Source organism: Vanacampus margaritifer, chromosome 20 (genome assembly GCF_051991255.1).
Source record: "Vanacampus margaritifer isolate UIUO_Vmar chromosome 20, RoL_Vmar_1.0, whole genome shotgun sequence".
Classification (NCBI taxonomy): Eukaryota; Metazoa; Chordata; class Actinopteri; order Syngnathiformes; family Syngnathidae; genus Vanacampus; species Vanacampus margaritifer.
The window spans coordinates 12373895-12387652 of NC_135451.1; the positions used below are offsets into that span (position 1 = coordinate 12373895).

At 43.1% G+C, this 13758-nt stretch overlaps 2 protein-coding genes across 6 annotated transcripts in view; one reads left to right on the forward strand and one right to left on the reverse strand.

The window, feature by feature from the left end:
• dipk2ab (divergent protein kinase domain 2Ab) overlaps positions 1-10501 on the reverse strand; it is a 31888-nt gene extending 21387 nt beyond the window's left edge. Inside the window, exons 1-2 of the mRNA XM_077554772.1 lie at positions 10005-10501; positions 3366-4244 (exon numbers count right to left, since the gene is read on the reverse strand). Coding sequence (XP_077410898.1) covers positions 3366-4019 — 654 coding nt within the window. The 5' untranslated portion in view covers positions 4020-4244; positions 10005-10501. The remainder of the gene's footprint in view (positions 1-3365; positions 4245-10004) is intronic.
• A 742-nt stretch (positions 10502-11243) lies between these two features.
• The window catches only part of trpc1 (transient receptor potential cation channel, subfamily C, member 1), a 73996-nt gene continuing 71481 nt past the window's right edge, over positions 11244-13758 (forward strand). For all 5 annotated transcript variants that reach the window (XM_077554248.1, XM_077554250.1, XM_077554249.1 and 2 more), the window contains exon 1: positions 11244-11405. The gene's annotated coding sequence lies outside the window, so the exon portion shown is untranslated. The remainder of the gene's footprint in view (positions 11406-13758) is intronic.

The window sequence follows — 13758 nt, forward strand, 5'->3', positions numbered from 1 at the left end:
GCGCCAAGAATGGCAAATTAACTGCAAATACGAAGAAGCTTTATGACCAAGGGTGGGGGAGAGAAGCGAGATCAGCGTTTCTAAATACATACATCCCAAGGCATGTTTCCGTCTAAAAAGAGAGTGCAACAAGCTTGCAATGTTTTCGTCTTTGTGGTGTGATACCCAATCAGAAGCGATCTTCTACTCTTTTTTTTTTTGTACATATTTCATTTTGCATGCATTTTGAACAGCGCTTGTGTGTGTTTTTTTCAAAAGCATGACTAGCTTCAGAGAGCAATGTTATCATCTAATCATGTTACAATCTGGCTTGCCATCATGTGACCAGCATATTACCATCAACCAATATGCCCCCATCAATGTTTGTCAACTGGACCGGTCAGCTGCTGAGGAGCTGCTACCGAAACATTTTGTGAATTGTGCTCGGATGATTAGAAGGAGCATTAGGGCGTAGTAAATGTGTGCATTTCACCGAGACCCGTGCCTGAACTCGAGAGGCACTCATCAGTGCGCAAATAATTTTCCACGTTCACTAATGCGGTGTTATGCTCACTGAGCCATCTCCCGCTGTATTGAAAGAGGGCGGCGCTGCAAGACGGTGTGGAGTACAGTGGGAAAAGAAAACCGATCCTTTAAAATGTGCCTGAATCGATTCCCCAGAATTAGCCCCGGGCATCTCTTTATGACTTGATTTTTGTGTAAACTGAATTATGATGCCACTATTGAGTAAGAGGTAAAATCAATGTGCATCACCTGACTTCTCTTCCTAAGGAGAAAGAAACACTTGACATCTTCACCGCCTGATGACAACATTGGTTATGCTCTGCTCTAGAATTATCAATCTTTTCGCAATCATGTTGTAGGCCATAAATGTGTGATTGCTTGAAAAGCAGTCTTGCCTGGAATGGCAGTGAGCGTTTCTATCCAAGGTTATCCGCATTTACTAAAACTAAGTACACCTACGCTTGTAATAACTTGTCATGAAACACATTTTCCTTAACTCCATACAGATGCAGTGTAAATCATTAACTTGTCGAGATTCTATCTTTTCAATGGATAGCAATGATATTTATCAAGGGAAGGAACTGCTTTCAGCTGAGAGGGGAAACAAAGAGAAAGAAATTGCACCAGGCTTTCATATTTCGCCATGGTCATTTTTGGCCATCTAAAAATATTTATTCCCCACGGCCAAAGGGTCTTGCACGTGACAGAGGAATGTAGGCTGTGTTTGTGTATGCGTCATGTACTGCACAACACACAGAAACGGGCCATTGTTGGCCGGAGCAAAACAGCGCAGCAGATTGTTTCCCCACTGACAAAGGAGGTCTGGTGTCTCATAGTGAAACAGGGCCGATTTACTGCCAGTGGCTTCAAAAGAGCAAAAACACAAGCCATTCTGAGACAGAGGAGAGACAGAGCTCGGCTCACTGAGCAGACAGTAGAAATGTTACGCGCATTATTCAACTGAATAAAGCCAGAGGAAAGAGATGCACTGCCAAACAATGACAGCAGGAAATCAGTCGTACTAAAGACGGTGAACCTGAAAATTATCAATCTTGGGATGAAGACCTCCAAAACTTACTGAAGATTGCAACGAGGCATAATAAAGCAATGGGAATAAGATTTTCATTAACTCTGACCTCGCTTATGTTAAAATCAAATCTCCACACAGCGACTACAACCTCTGGCAAAATACACACATCAAGGTGCTACAGCATGTCCAATCTCTATATGGCCCATTAATTCTTTATGGTCTACTGCTGCCCAAGCTTGTGCAATGGGTCTTTTGATGTATTTTGACCAGGGAAGCCAACATACCATTAGAACTCGTGAATCTTTCGACAGATTTCACTGTATGTTATCGATGCTAACCATCTGCTACATTGGCTCTGCGTGTCCACGTGACCCAAAGGATCTTTCTAAAACGCACAGATGAGAAGGTGTTGTGATGAGCCACGTGTTGAAAAAAAAAAAAAAACACTGTGAAGAGCAAGGAGTAGTGGAATGCGGGTGACGGGAAGGTTTCATGTGTTGGTGTCTGCTATGTCTTTAGTATTTCATTTGTGGGTCTGAATCGCATAGCCTTTGGCAAGGGGGAGAATGGCAAGATGCCACTGTGGTTGGAATAATCCAGAGTTTGTGGAGCATATATTAATACGCTGGCAAAAACACAGGCGGAAAGAACAAGAGAAAGGACCGAAAGGAGAGGGCGAGCGACCCACACGTGACTAACCAGGCATTATGGATCAACTGGACATAAAAGATGATCTCGCTTTTTGTCTTGCGGAATGCCTGGAGGTGTCTGGCTTGATGAGTAAAAACTGGGTGAGTGTTGTAGGTCAGCCCGAAAGTTATTGAATGTCTACATGGGCTGTGACCATTGTTGTTCTGTCGAGACACGGTCAATGGCAGATTGAAATTGGAATTGATTGGATGCTTGTAAATCACAGAGGGAGGCAAAAGTGGCTGCAGTGGCGATGCTTCAATAGCATAGTGGAGCCTTTCTGGCACTGAGGATGATAGAATACAAACATCTGGTATCATAGCTAGACCATAAAAAGGTACACAAACTGAGGAATTAAGCCAGAATGTGACTTGGCTCTGAAGAAGTGCAGAAGAGTATTTAAAGTCTGTATCAAAACGAAAAACCCTTGCATTCTTATTATAAACTTAAACAAGACTTGCCAGGACTGTGATATACCTACTATATTCTAAGCACATTCTCCCATAGATGATGGCAGCCCATTGAACAGAGACAAGTATTCAAATTAAAAACAACTTGGACCATTTACAGATGCAATCTTGAATAATTCAAATATGCCCTACATATATTGTTAAATATGCAGTATTGCCGCCAGCAAAAACCTCTCATCTTTCAGGAGGCCACAGCTCTCAAAACCCTCTTCTTGAAGACTGCTAGCGGTGTCTAAAGTCCTGGGAGGATGCAAGAGTTCCTCCTAAATCTACATATAGAAGGGGACGAAGCAGAGGAATTCTTACCCTGCATTTGACTAAAACGGCTTACTTGACCTCTACTGGTGATCTTTTCTAAAAGGTAAGCCTGACATTACTTGAAAACCCTAGTGCCATGACTCAGTCCTGTCAAAACAACAGTTAATAGAAACAATAGCCAAACAGGAAACTCACAGGAATTAAAAAAAATTGAAACTATATTGGCACTCATTGGAGCGCAGATCCCCCAGACTCAACTCACCTTCTCAGAATGTCAGAATGTTGTCATTAGGTTGTCGATACCAAGAGCAAAATCAAAGAAAATTTAATTGAACATTCCTTGGCTCGTGCCGCACCACTATAATTGATAGTAATGAAGATTAAACTTCCAAGGTAAAGATAACAAACAATACCTGCAGGACAAGTGGTTCTGGGTTGAATGCCAAGGTCATGAGCAGCTGCATTCTCTCCGTGTCTTTAAGGTTCTTGAGTAGAAAGCTGCCAGAGTCTTTGGTCTCGGCGTACCGTCGAACCACACGGTCCAGCAGCCGCTGAGAAGGGCAGTGTACCAGGTCTGACCAGCCCTCTACCACCTCTGGAGTCAGAAGACGAACGTCGCCATTGATCCGAGCAAATTCAGTTTTGTACATCGCCTGGATAAGATCGCACCGTGGCCTGCCCGTGGCCCTCTTGCAGATCTTTTGATCTATCTCGGCCAACTCCTGGTTGGAGCCCAGCCGCTTCAGTACGATGCGACGTGTACCTTCCCTGGGCTCCCCGTACTGGGCGAAGTAAACATTCTTGACGTTGAAGATGTCGAGGAAGCGCAGGCGCCCCCACGTCTCAAACGAAACCTGGCCGTTCATGAATTTGCGGCACCAGCTCGTGCCGAAGCAGGCGGGACACTTGTTGAGGTTGATGAAGCGCCGGTCCGTAAGCTCGTTCTTCTGGAACGAGGCAAACAGGTTGTGGGTGTTCATCAGCAAGATGACAAACAGTCCCACCACAAACAGCAGCTTCAGACAGCGGTACACGCGGCCAAGTTTGAGAGGGAGGAAGCGCAGCATGGTGGGCACGGGATGAAGTGGGGGAAAGGGTGGTCTTGCGGGATTTGGCGGAGGGAGAGGTATCCAGATGGTTGTCAGCGAGTTGACTTTAATGCCTCTCCGTCATGGTGCATCGGGTTGGCATCTAGAGCCACAAGCTGGGGCGAGGCTGGCAATCTCTGGCAGTGGCTGGTGAGTCATGTTCAACCAGGCTTCCTGTTTATGGGCAACTTTCAGCCAGCAAGTCTGGAAGAGAATAAAAAAGAGGGCAGGAAACTCATCAGAACAGGTCACAGGACAAAAGAAATTCACAGAACTGTGGTTATCCTTGCAAAAGGCCCGTTTCTGAGAATAAGCAAAAGCCCAAAAAAAATCCTAATTGTTTCGGGTCATCTGAGAGCTTTCTTTTTCTACCTTTGTCCATAGATGAGATGGCACATGGCCAATGCAATAAAGCTGCCACTGTGAACGTTTTCTCTCTAGGAAAATCATTTTATGTACACTCGCAGTAAAAAGATAAATAAAAGCAAGGAGATAGTGGGGATATAAAGTCAGCTATCAAATGAAGAATAAAACATCTTCCTCTCTAGTGCAAATCAAAATGTGCTGCACAGCCTCCTCATGCTGCAGATGTATCGCTTCCCTGTTTTCGCCTTTACATATGCAGCAATCTCTCATTGAATTGTGAAGAGAGCAAAGTTCCATCTTTGATCAAAGTTGGCCTACTTTGATAACGCTTGATGTTCTTTGATAAATGACCCTTGCTAACATCCCCCCAAAAAATGCCAACGGGCAAAAACCTATTCACGTCAGGCACAAAGGGGCTGTGTCAAGAATCAAGCACAGAACAAAGATATTACAATCTGGGATCAGGGACAAGAGAGTCCATCCAAAACCAAATCATGTTAGACTCCCAATCAGCTTTTGAACAGCTTTGAGCTTTAAGATGCTTTAAGAAAGACAATGAGACCAGCCATGCAAATTAGCTGTCTTCAATTAGAGCTCATTAGGACATGCCTATTAGCACAGCTGACTAGAGAGAGGGCGCGGCTAACGAGCAAGCAGATTAGTGTGGCGTGCGCTGACGGATTCCTTGTGTTCGGCCTTCAAGCCTAGCCGGCGAGACGTGGGCTCACGACAGAGAGCTTGCCGTGGCCACGAAAGCGGCGGCCGCGGCGGTCGGAGCAGCTGCGGGGCCTCCGATAAGAAACTGCACCTACCGCCGTCTGTACCTACACCTGGGCCAATATCACTAAAAATAGACAGAATCCAATTAAGGGGAAGTAGAGACAGCTGCACTCCGTGTTTTTTTCCCTTTTCTTAAAGAGGAAACAAGATTTATGCATGCTGTCTGTCTGCTCTCACCGTAAAATCTCTGTGAGCATATAATGTACCATAAACAAGATGGAAAGCCTGAATGGTGATCCGTCACATCCGGGTGCTATTCATTGATTTATTAAGTCATAAAAAAACATCACCACTTTTAGGGCTTACGAGTGAATAATGTTGAGGGCACATTTAGTATACAATGTCAGCGGCACAATACTGTGAGTTATGCGAGAGGTGTAAAAGTACAAGGCAATCCTTTACCCTTTTTAAGTCTGAAAACTGCATCACACTGAGCAAGCTAAAAAATATATATATAAAAAAAAAAATTTAATTACACCTCAGCATCACGCTGACTTCCACAAAATGTCTCCAGTGTGATGAATGAACAATAAACAGAATAACCTCTGAGGAGCAGTGCCCGTTCTGCCCGTACTAAAAAGCAAACACGATAATTTGATAGGGTCCAAGAAAAATCTATTTCTCCAAGATAATCGTATTCAATTGGGAAAGGAAGATGAATTGGTGGAGAGAAAATAAGCACACTAAGTCAGCCAACAATAAAACATCAATATGGACCAAGAAAGGATACCTATAACATATCACTACAAGGAGTGAAAGAGTGAATAGCTTGAGGGGAGGGGGGTGGAATACCGCGTTGCTTTAAGATATCGAATCAAAAGCCATTTAGCTTCTGACACAGGCGGTTAGGGCATCGACAAAGCAGCCCAGATCTTGGGAGTAGATATGAGATTTAACCAGGATCAGCAAGAAGCTTGGGGGAGTCAAGTGGAGGAGCAGTTAGAAGTCACTCACCTCTGCGGCGAGCTTCAACAAGCCCCCGGACCAGACCCGGACACGGAGGAGTAATGAGATGCGCAGGCAGGCGGCTAACAAGCTAACACGTAGCGTTTTTGACATCTCTCAAGAGAACAAGTGTTAGGCCTCAATTACCTACGGAGCGTTACCTGGATTATGTCAATGACCGTGTTAATTGCCGTGGCGAAAGGATAAAGCGCACGCAGCCATTTTTGTGTCTTAACGAGAGGCAACCGGAGGTGTTGGCGCTGGCCAAAATACATTCACAAATTAACCAACGCTGGCCTTTACTTGACAACCCAACGGCAACGTGAATACAAGAGAAATCCACCAGTCTGCTGCTGTGACACGCACAATAACGGTGCAAAACATCCCGCCTTAATGCAAGCCTGTAAATGGCAAGTCATAATTTTGGATATCATTCCCTGGTAATTACCTTTCTACGGCTGCTGCTCATGAATTTTACACCTGCAAAGTCATTAACGCACCGTCTTTTACAGCGTGCCGTTGCGGCTTCCGGTACACAGAGAGCTTTGATTCTTTGGAGTTCCCATTGGCAAGGTTGCTCTTTGGGGGCAAAGGCCACTTAAAGCTCTAAATGGCAGCCAGCCACTCTGTAGTCTGCACCAGATGTTGCCCAACAGAATAGAAAAGGGGAGTCCAGGCAAATTTAAGGTTGTGGACGAACCTCATTGTGCCCAGTGTCAAATTAGTGCCTCTTTTGCATCTCACCCCGGTGGAGACTTGTCTCCCTCGGTACTCCGCTCAAAGGGAGGAGGAGGGGGTACACAATGCCAAGCGGAAAACCCTCTTTAGAATAAGCAACAAATTACCTTAAGTGGGAGGAGAAACTTTTTCCAGCACTCTGGCTCTCTTTCTCCGGTGAGCACGAAAGAGAGGCAAAGTAAGGCGGGCAAATCAAAGGGGCGCCCCACTCCTCATGCATAGGAAATGAGCCTCGCATGCAAAATGCAAGTTTCAAGTTGGGGCAGATGCCAAGAGCCGCAAAATGCCTCATTACCGGGAGAGAACAGGGGCACGATAAAGAGATAGCTAGGCCCTGTGTTGACTTAAAACGGAATGACAAAGGTTGCAAACGGGCAGCGGATGACGCTGTAATATTGGAATATTTCAACTCGTCTTCAGCATCGGGCTTTGACAGGATAAGCCAGATAAGATAGGGAATTTCCTCTGGGGATAATCACCTCCGATGTTCGTCAAGTAAAACTGGATTGAGATTAAGATATTAGAGGGCTCGGTCGGATGCTGTGGGATAAACCAATTCTCTTCATGGCACCTGAGGTGAACTTTAAAGCCCAAATGTGGGCACAGGACCAATGGCTGAAATAAAATCATTACACGTTTGGGTCTCGAAAATTGTCAGCTGTATTCCCATCCTCATACACATAAAAGTTTAAAATTGGGGTCACTATAGAAGATATAAGATACCACAAAATCATATTGATATCTATTTGATAGTGAAAATACTGACAATGGTATGCAAAGTATGGAATTCTCATCTGCAATGGATTTTTCTATTTAGTCTTTTTCAGAAAACCGCATTATGCACTAACCTACACTAATGCAGTAAAGCTATAACACGATATAGTTGTATGAAAAACATTACAATACGATGTATTCTTAGACTGCTCCGCAAACTACTTTATTGCTTACCGTTCATAACCTTAAAGTCATTGTAAACCGAGGACACCCTATATACTTGTGGGCAGTTTATATGAGGCTTACAATGCAAACCTTTTAAAACAGGTCTGAGGGTAGAGGTTTTTAAAAACCAAAACATTTGATTGAACAGTAAAAACTGCTGAGGATATCTCACCAGTAAAGTCCACCTTCTCTTCATTGACATCCAGCAGAGTTGCCGATAAATGGTACACAAAATGCAAATGTTTTGTTGCACTGCACATCGTGTCCTGACAAAGTGATGACTGCCAACTACTGGCCTGGCATGCAAATTACAGGAGGGCCTCAGTTAAAGACTGTACCAACATACAATACAAAATACATCAAAAGGTTTATCACACAAATAAAAAAATAAATTGTAATTATGACTTTAATCAGTGATAGACTACAGCTCAATCAGACTTGTGTAGAAATTCAGGTTTTAGGAATGGAAGTCCTTTATAAACAAAGGACCATCTGTGTTTTTGGTCATTTTTGCCACTTTTTACTGGGTAGTTGTGTCAACATACCTTAAAAGGCCCCAAATACAACTTAAGTCTCAAAGCACACACACACATAAAAAAACAGTTAAAAACTGTTTGCTGTCGGCTTCAGCTAAAAGATCAGACGCGGCTTCCACTTTCCCACCCCGGCGGTCATTGCAACGTGAGGCTCCAGTTGCCAAGGTTATCTACTGGGGGAGTCAATAATGTTTGATCGCAAAAACAACAACAAAAACCTCACAGGAGAAAGAGTGCGGGCGGCCGGCAATGAGACGATCCTAACGACAATAGCGTTTTACACTCCTAGAGGAACATTAAGTCTTTTGAAAAATCAGCACCAATTAACAGCAGCCTCCCTTCTCCCCACTCAGGGACATTATTAATCCAGGGATCTACCGTGTTTGTTTTTGAGGATCTCAGGGTTATAATGTGCTCGATTGTTTGAGGTTGCCATTTCAAAAGACTTACCTGATGTTTAAAGGCTCAAGCAAATCAAGCGGGAGTTAAGAAAGAAAAGCGGCATCCCTAATATAGATTTGTTTAGTCCTAGGCCAGCGTTCCAACGTGCCGCCAATTTGCGACAAGATTGTTAAATCATAAAAATAATTCAACATGTAGCCACAGTGTCACTTTGCCAATGATGCAGCCTAAGCGGGTTATTATGAAATCTCACAGACTCAAGCGATAAATTGCTCATACAGTACAGCGGTTCATTAACACATTTTTACACATTTCTAATTTGTCTTCTGGGCTTGATGTCAGAAACCAAAGTGCACGTTATTCCTGCGAGACCTTTTGAGTCTACAATTACAAGGCACCGCTCACCCCCCTGCATCCTGACCAAAGGTCGCCACAAATATTCTCATTTGAGGGTGACAACATGAGTCTCCATTAGAAATTAAGCTCCATTATGCGAGCAACAAATAGGGAGCGCCGCGGGTGGTGTGGAAGTTTCATTTGTATGCAAAAAAGGAAAAGAAAAAAAAAAAAGTCTTGTTTCATTTTGCATCCAGGCACATTTCTCTAACAAATAAGTAATCCAAGTCATGCAAATACAAAGCAAAATGGATGCAAATTTCTCTGGTAGGTGGATGTCAAAATTGAAACTACCAAATTTGGTATCAGGACCCAACATGCGAGTGACTGTCAAGAGTAAAATGTTAAAAGCTATTTTATTTCAGGATTTTTTTTTTATTATTATTATTAATAATTTAAATACAGTTATGACAACACGTGAGTGAGCATGTCTAATTCGGGTCTCGATCTAAAAGAGACACAAATGTTACGGTTATACTGATTTACTCTGCAAATCCAAATGCTACCAAGCCAGATGGTTCTGCCAAATAAAATGCACGACAATTTTTCCAAATTCAAGTGGTGTAAAATTGAGCATCAGATGACTCACAAGAGTTATTTTTGATGCAAAAGATCACACAAAGCCGTTTTAAGTCACCCGCCTTGTTACAACTCAGAGCATGAGGGCATCTGATAAGCGAAATGCTCTAATCGACTGGTTTCATCAGAGAAAAAGCAACAAAAGTGTCACGCGAAGCCTCGTGTAAGGAAAAAAAACACATAGCCAGCCAAGTAAAAATTGCACATTCAGTTTAAAGGCTTAAACATGAAAGCTTAAGTCAAACTGACTAAATACGATGGAAGTTAAACCAAACCAACAAACCTGCGTGACTTTTTCCTTCTTTCCTGGTTAAGTAGGGAAAGAATAACAGCGGACGCTCGGCTCTCACTCGGTCATTCTTCAAAGTTGAGGCGAGGGGTGAGTAGGACCGCAACAAGGCAACAAAATAAGCTCAAAAAAGGCAGTTTCTGTTGGGTTCGGTTCCCATCGATCACAACACGCGAGCTTCTGCTCCGTTCCCAGTAGCGTCTCCCCGTGCATGTAGCCAGCTAGCCTGCTAGCCGCTGAGATAAACAGTTAGGATGTCGGCTCTTAACTCTTCGTATACCGGTTCCTCCGGCGTCTTCCTCACAAAAGAGCCGAACACCGGCGTGGCGCGTGGACGTCCATGTGTGTCCGCGTAGCATGAGTTCCTTTGTATGGACGGGAAAACGTGTTTGTTGTCCGCTCTCTTTGCCCGAGTAGTGGCTCACTACTCCGCTCGTCTAACCACAATAGGTTCTCTCGAGACTCTTTTTCAACAGCAGCCTTTTACGACAGCCGCCGTCTGTTTACGCTCGTGTTGCCATGGCGACTCTTCCAACGTTTGTCTCGACGGGAACGCCCCCCACCCCCAAAAAGTACAAAGTTTGCCCCAAAATGACACATTTCGCCACTTCCTATAAATATAGCTACAAGTTTATTATTTTATACTATTCGTTAAATTATTGTTTAATTATATGGCCCCCATGGATCGAAAAATCGTTGTTTCGTGATGTCACCCATTAAAAAAAAGAACCCAAACGCACCTCATAGGGGCATTTACCATAATAAGCGAGCCACTCGTTTGTGTAACCGAGACAACACTTAGTTAATTGGACTCCTTCATCATAGAGACGATGTTATTACTATCGTAATCAGTGAAGTAATGCACATGCCAAACACAATTCACACTAGCCGGATGACTAATTGATTAATTAACCGCTAATGGCTGGCTCACTCCCACCGAATAGGACAATGACAGCGGCGAGTCGATATTTCCGGCTGAACAACGGTGGGTTCAACCTTTGAAGGCCGGCGTGAATTAGTTAGCAGTCACCGCCATCTCGTGGTCAACAGTGAGAAGACGCTTGTAGGCATGTTTGTTTTGTTCTTTTTTTTCTTTCTTTCGCCTTGCCTTGTTTGGTGGGGCAATTAAAATAAATTGATTGCGAGATTTACGAAGACCCACAAACGCAGCACGAAATGATGCGGAAGTAAGTCACAATTTGGAGTCCTGCAGGTTTTGGATGTTTTCCTGCTCCAACGCACCTGTTTCCAATGAACAGGGTCATTTTCAGGCTTACGCAGAGCTTGCTGATGAGCTTCAGGTGTGTTGGAGAAGGAAAGCATCCAAACCTTCCACTTAGAAGCCCACATTGTGCGGATATAAACTTACAAATGAGGAGGAGGAAATTTTACAATGTAAGTACTTTTTATGTGAGACTTGTTGATGTGGGGGCACTACGATTGCAATTTGCAATAATAACGTTGTTGCATGAAAACCAACATTATCATCATCATATAATGGAAGGTATAGCCTTCTTTTTTTTTGATACCTCATAAAAAAAAATCACGATTTCCCTGCAAACTTATGCTACTAAACTGATCCATCAAATATATAGCTACAAATTACATTGTTGGTACTTTTCCACAGCTATATTTATCTTTTTTTTCTTTTCTTTTTTTCATGTATCTATTCCATTCAGTTCACGGCTGAATTCAATTATTTTTGTGTGGAAATTAGGGGGCCCCTCGAGATATTTTTCTAAATTTACATACCAAAATGCCACAGTGAGATTTGGGTGAAAATAGTCATTAATGTTTGATTGCATTCCATCGCCGGAGAGATGAAAGTGCCTCAAGTAATCCTATAATAAAATGATTTGTTGTTTTGGCTGCCTCTGACAAAGCAATGATAGAAAAAAGATGTTCTATAGTTTTAAGAGGGACAGATGCAAATATTTATGTGATAAATATGTAAAATTGTCTACAAGTGCAGTAGTAGGATCTCTAGAGTGCCTGCCCACCTAAGTAAGAAATAACCAATAACGTAAATGTTTTATGTGTATGTTGGTGAGCTGTTCAGCATTTCCTAATTTATACTGTATAATACAGTTTCAGACACTGAGTTTCTATGACATGAGTCATGACATTGAGCTAGGCTGGGCGAAGATCCAGAGCTTCTTTAAAGCAACCTCTGAAAAACTATCATAAAGATGCACTATCATGCAGAAACAACCACGTTTTTTTGGTTGAACATATTAACGTTGTAATTCTTTAGATTTGGGACATTTTGACAAACACGTCACATAAATGCTAATAAAATCCTGAAAGCTGTGTGTGTGTGTGTGTGTGTGGGGGGGGGGGGGTGCAAATATCTCCTTGTTTTCTATCTGAGTGTTAGAGTGATATTTCCTATGTGTGGAGAGGAAGTGGCGACCCTTGTCCCTTGCAAATTACCTGGGCCAAGTGCATCTCCCCGCTCTGCTGCTGCCTCATTAGCAAACGTGCAACCACAAAGGCCATTACGCTGGCCGAAACCATTCTGTGTTGACTTCACGCCATTAAGTCTGATTCATAAGGGGGAACTTGCATGGGCAGATAAAGATTTTCATTGCATTACCGAGTACATTATGCGCCACCGGGGAGTTTGTGGTCTGATAAAATATAGTGTGCTGCTCGGCCGAACGGGCAATTATTGTATACACAGCACCGCCATACCCGACTGTGTCGCAGGTGACCCTTAAAATTAAGCCATGAGCGTTATGCATAATTTATCAGTAACAGTGTCTCCATCGGTTTTATATAGACATTGTCATACCTCTGCATATCAAATCTGTTTTTCAGTGTAGGTAATTGCACTCGCAATAACACAGACAAGCTTTAGCATTTCACGGCCCTGAACAACAGTGAAACTATAAATAGCATAAAGGAAATAACAATACAGTAGTGACTTTTCCAGCAATCGTTTTGCCTCTGCGTTTTTACACTTGCACGAAGGGAAGCTAAACCCCCACTTTGACATAATTTATTTTCCATTTAGAAAAAAATATATATCAGTCAGGGTTTAAAGGTGCCTGACCTTTTTATAGCTCGACCTGTCGTGTTGAGCAACTGAGTCGCATTTATTATTTTTTTGCGTCTTCAACAAAACAAACAAACTAGTTCACGGCCACCTTTGCACTTCCGGTTAGGCCTTTCAAAATAAAACATTACGCATTTTTTTTTACAGAATACAAGTATGAAGTATTTTGATAAGGAATATACATTGTCTTTAAACTAACAGATCCCATTGCGACTTGCTTGAAATGTGAGCAGACTGTAGAGCACTCAGCACATCATCACAAGCAAACGTGCTCAGTGTGTCCAAAACAACAACAACAACTCCTTGGCGTGTTATTGGCAGTGTAGTTTGCAGCCATTAGCGGCTGGCTTTCTGTGCGCCGTTAATCCGCTGAATGTCTGCGCACGCGTCTTGCCGATGCTTCTTATTCTAATTAATTCAGTGGTGACAGCCGCCTGCCTTCTCATTTTGTATTACACTCTTAATCATCTCTGGAGGCCCCAGTCAGGGTTGTGGGATAGAATGCTAATGCAGGCATAATATTACAGCCCTAACCAAGGGACGTCAGGTTATGTAATCCATCTCGTGGTCACCCTGGAGAGTGTTTGTTGACATATGAGTTGATTGGCATATTTTCAGGCGGGGGGCCAGGGGGGTTGGTGTCAAACAATATGTTCCTCTGGACTTTTCTAAGGGGAAAGGACAGGGTGA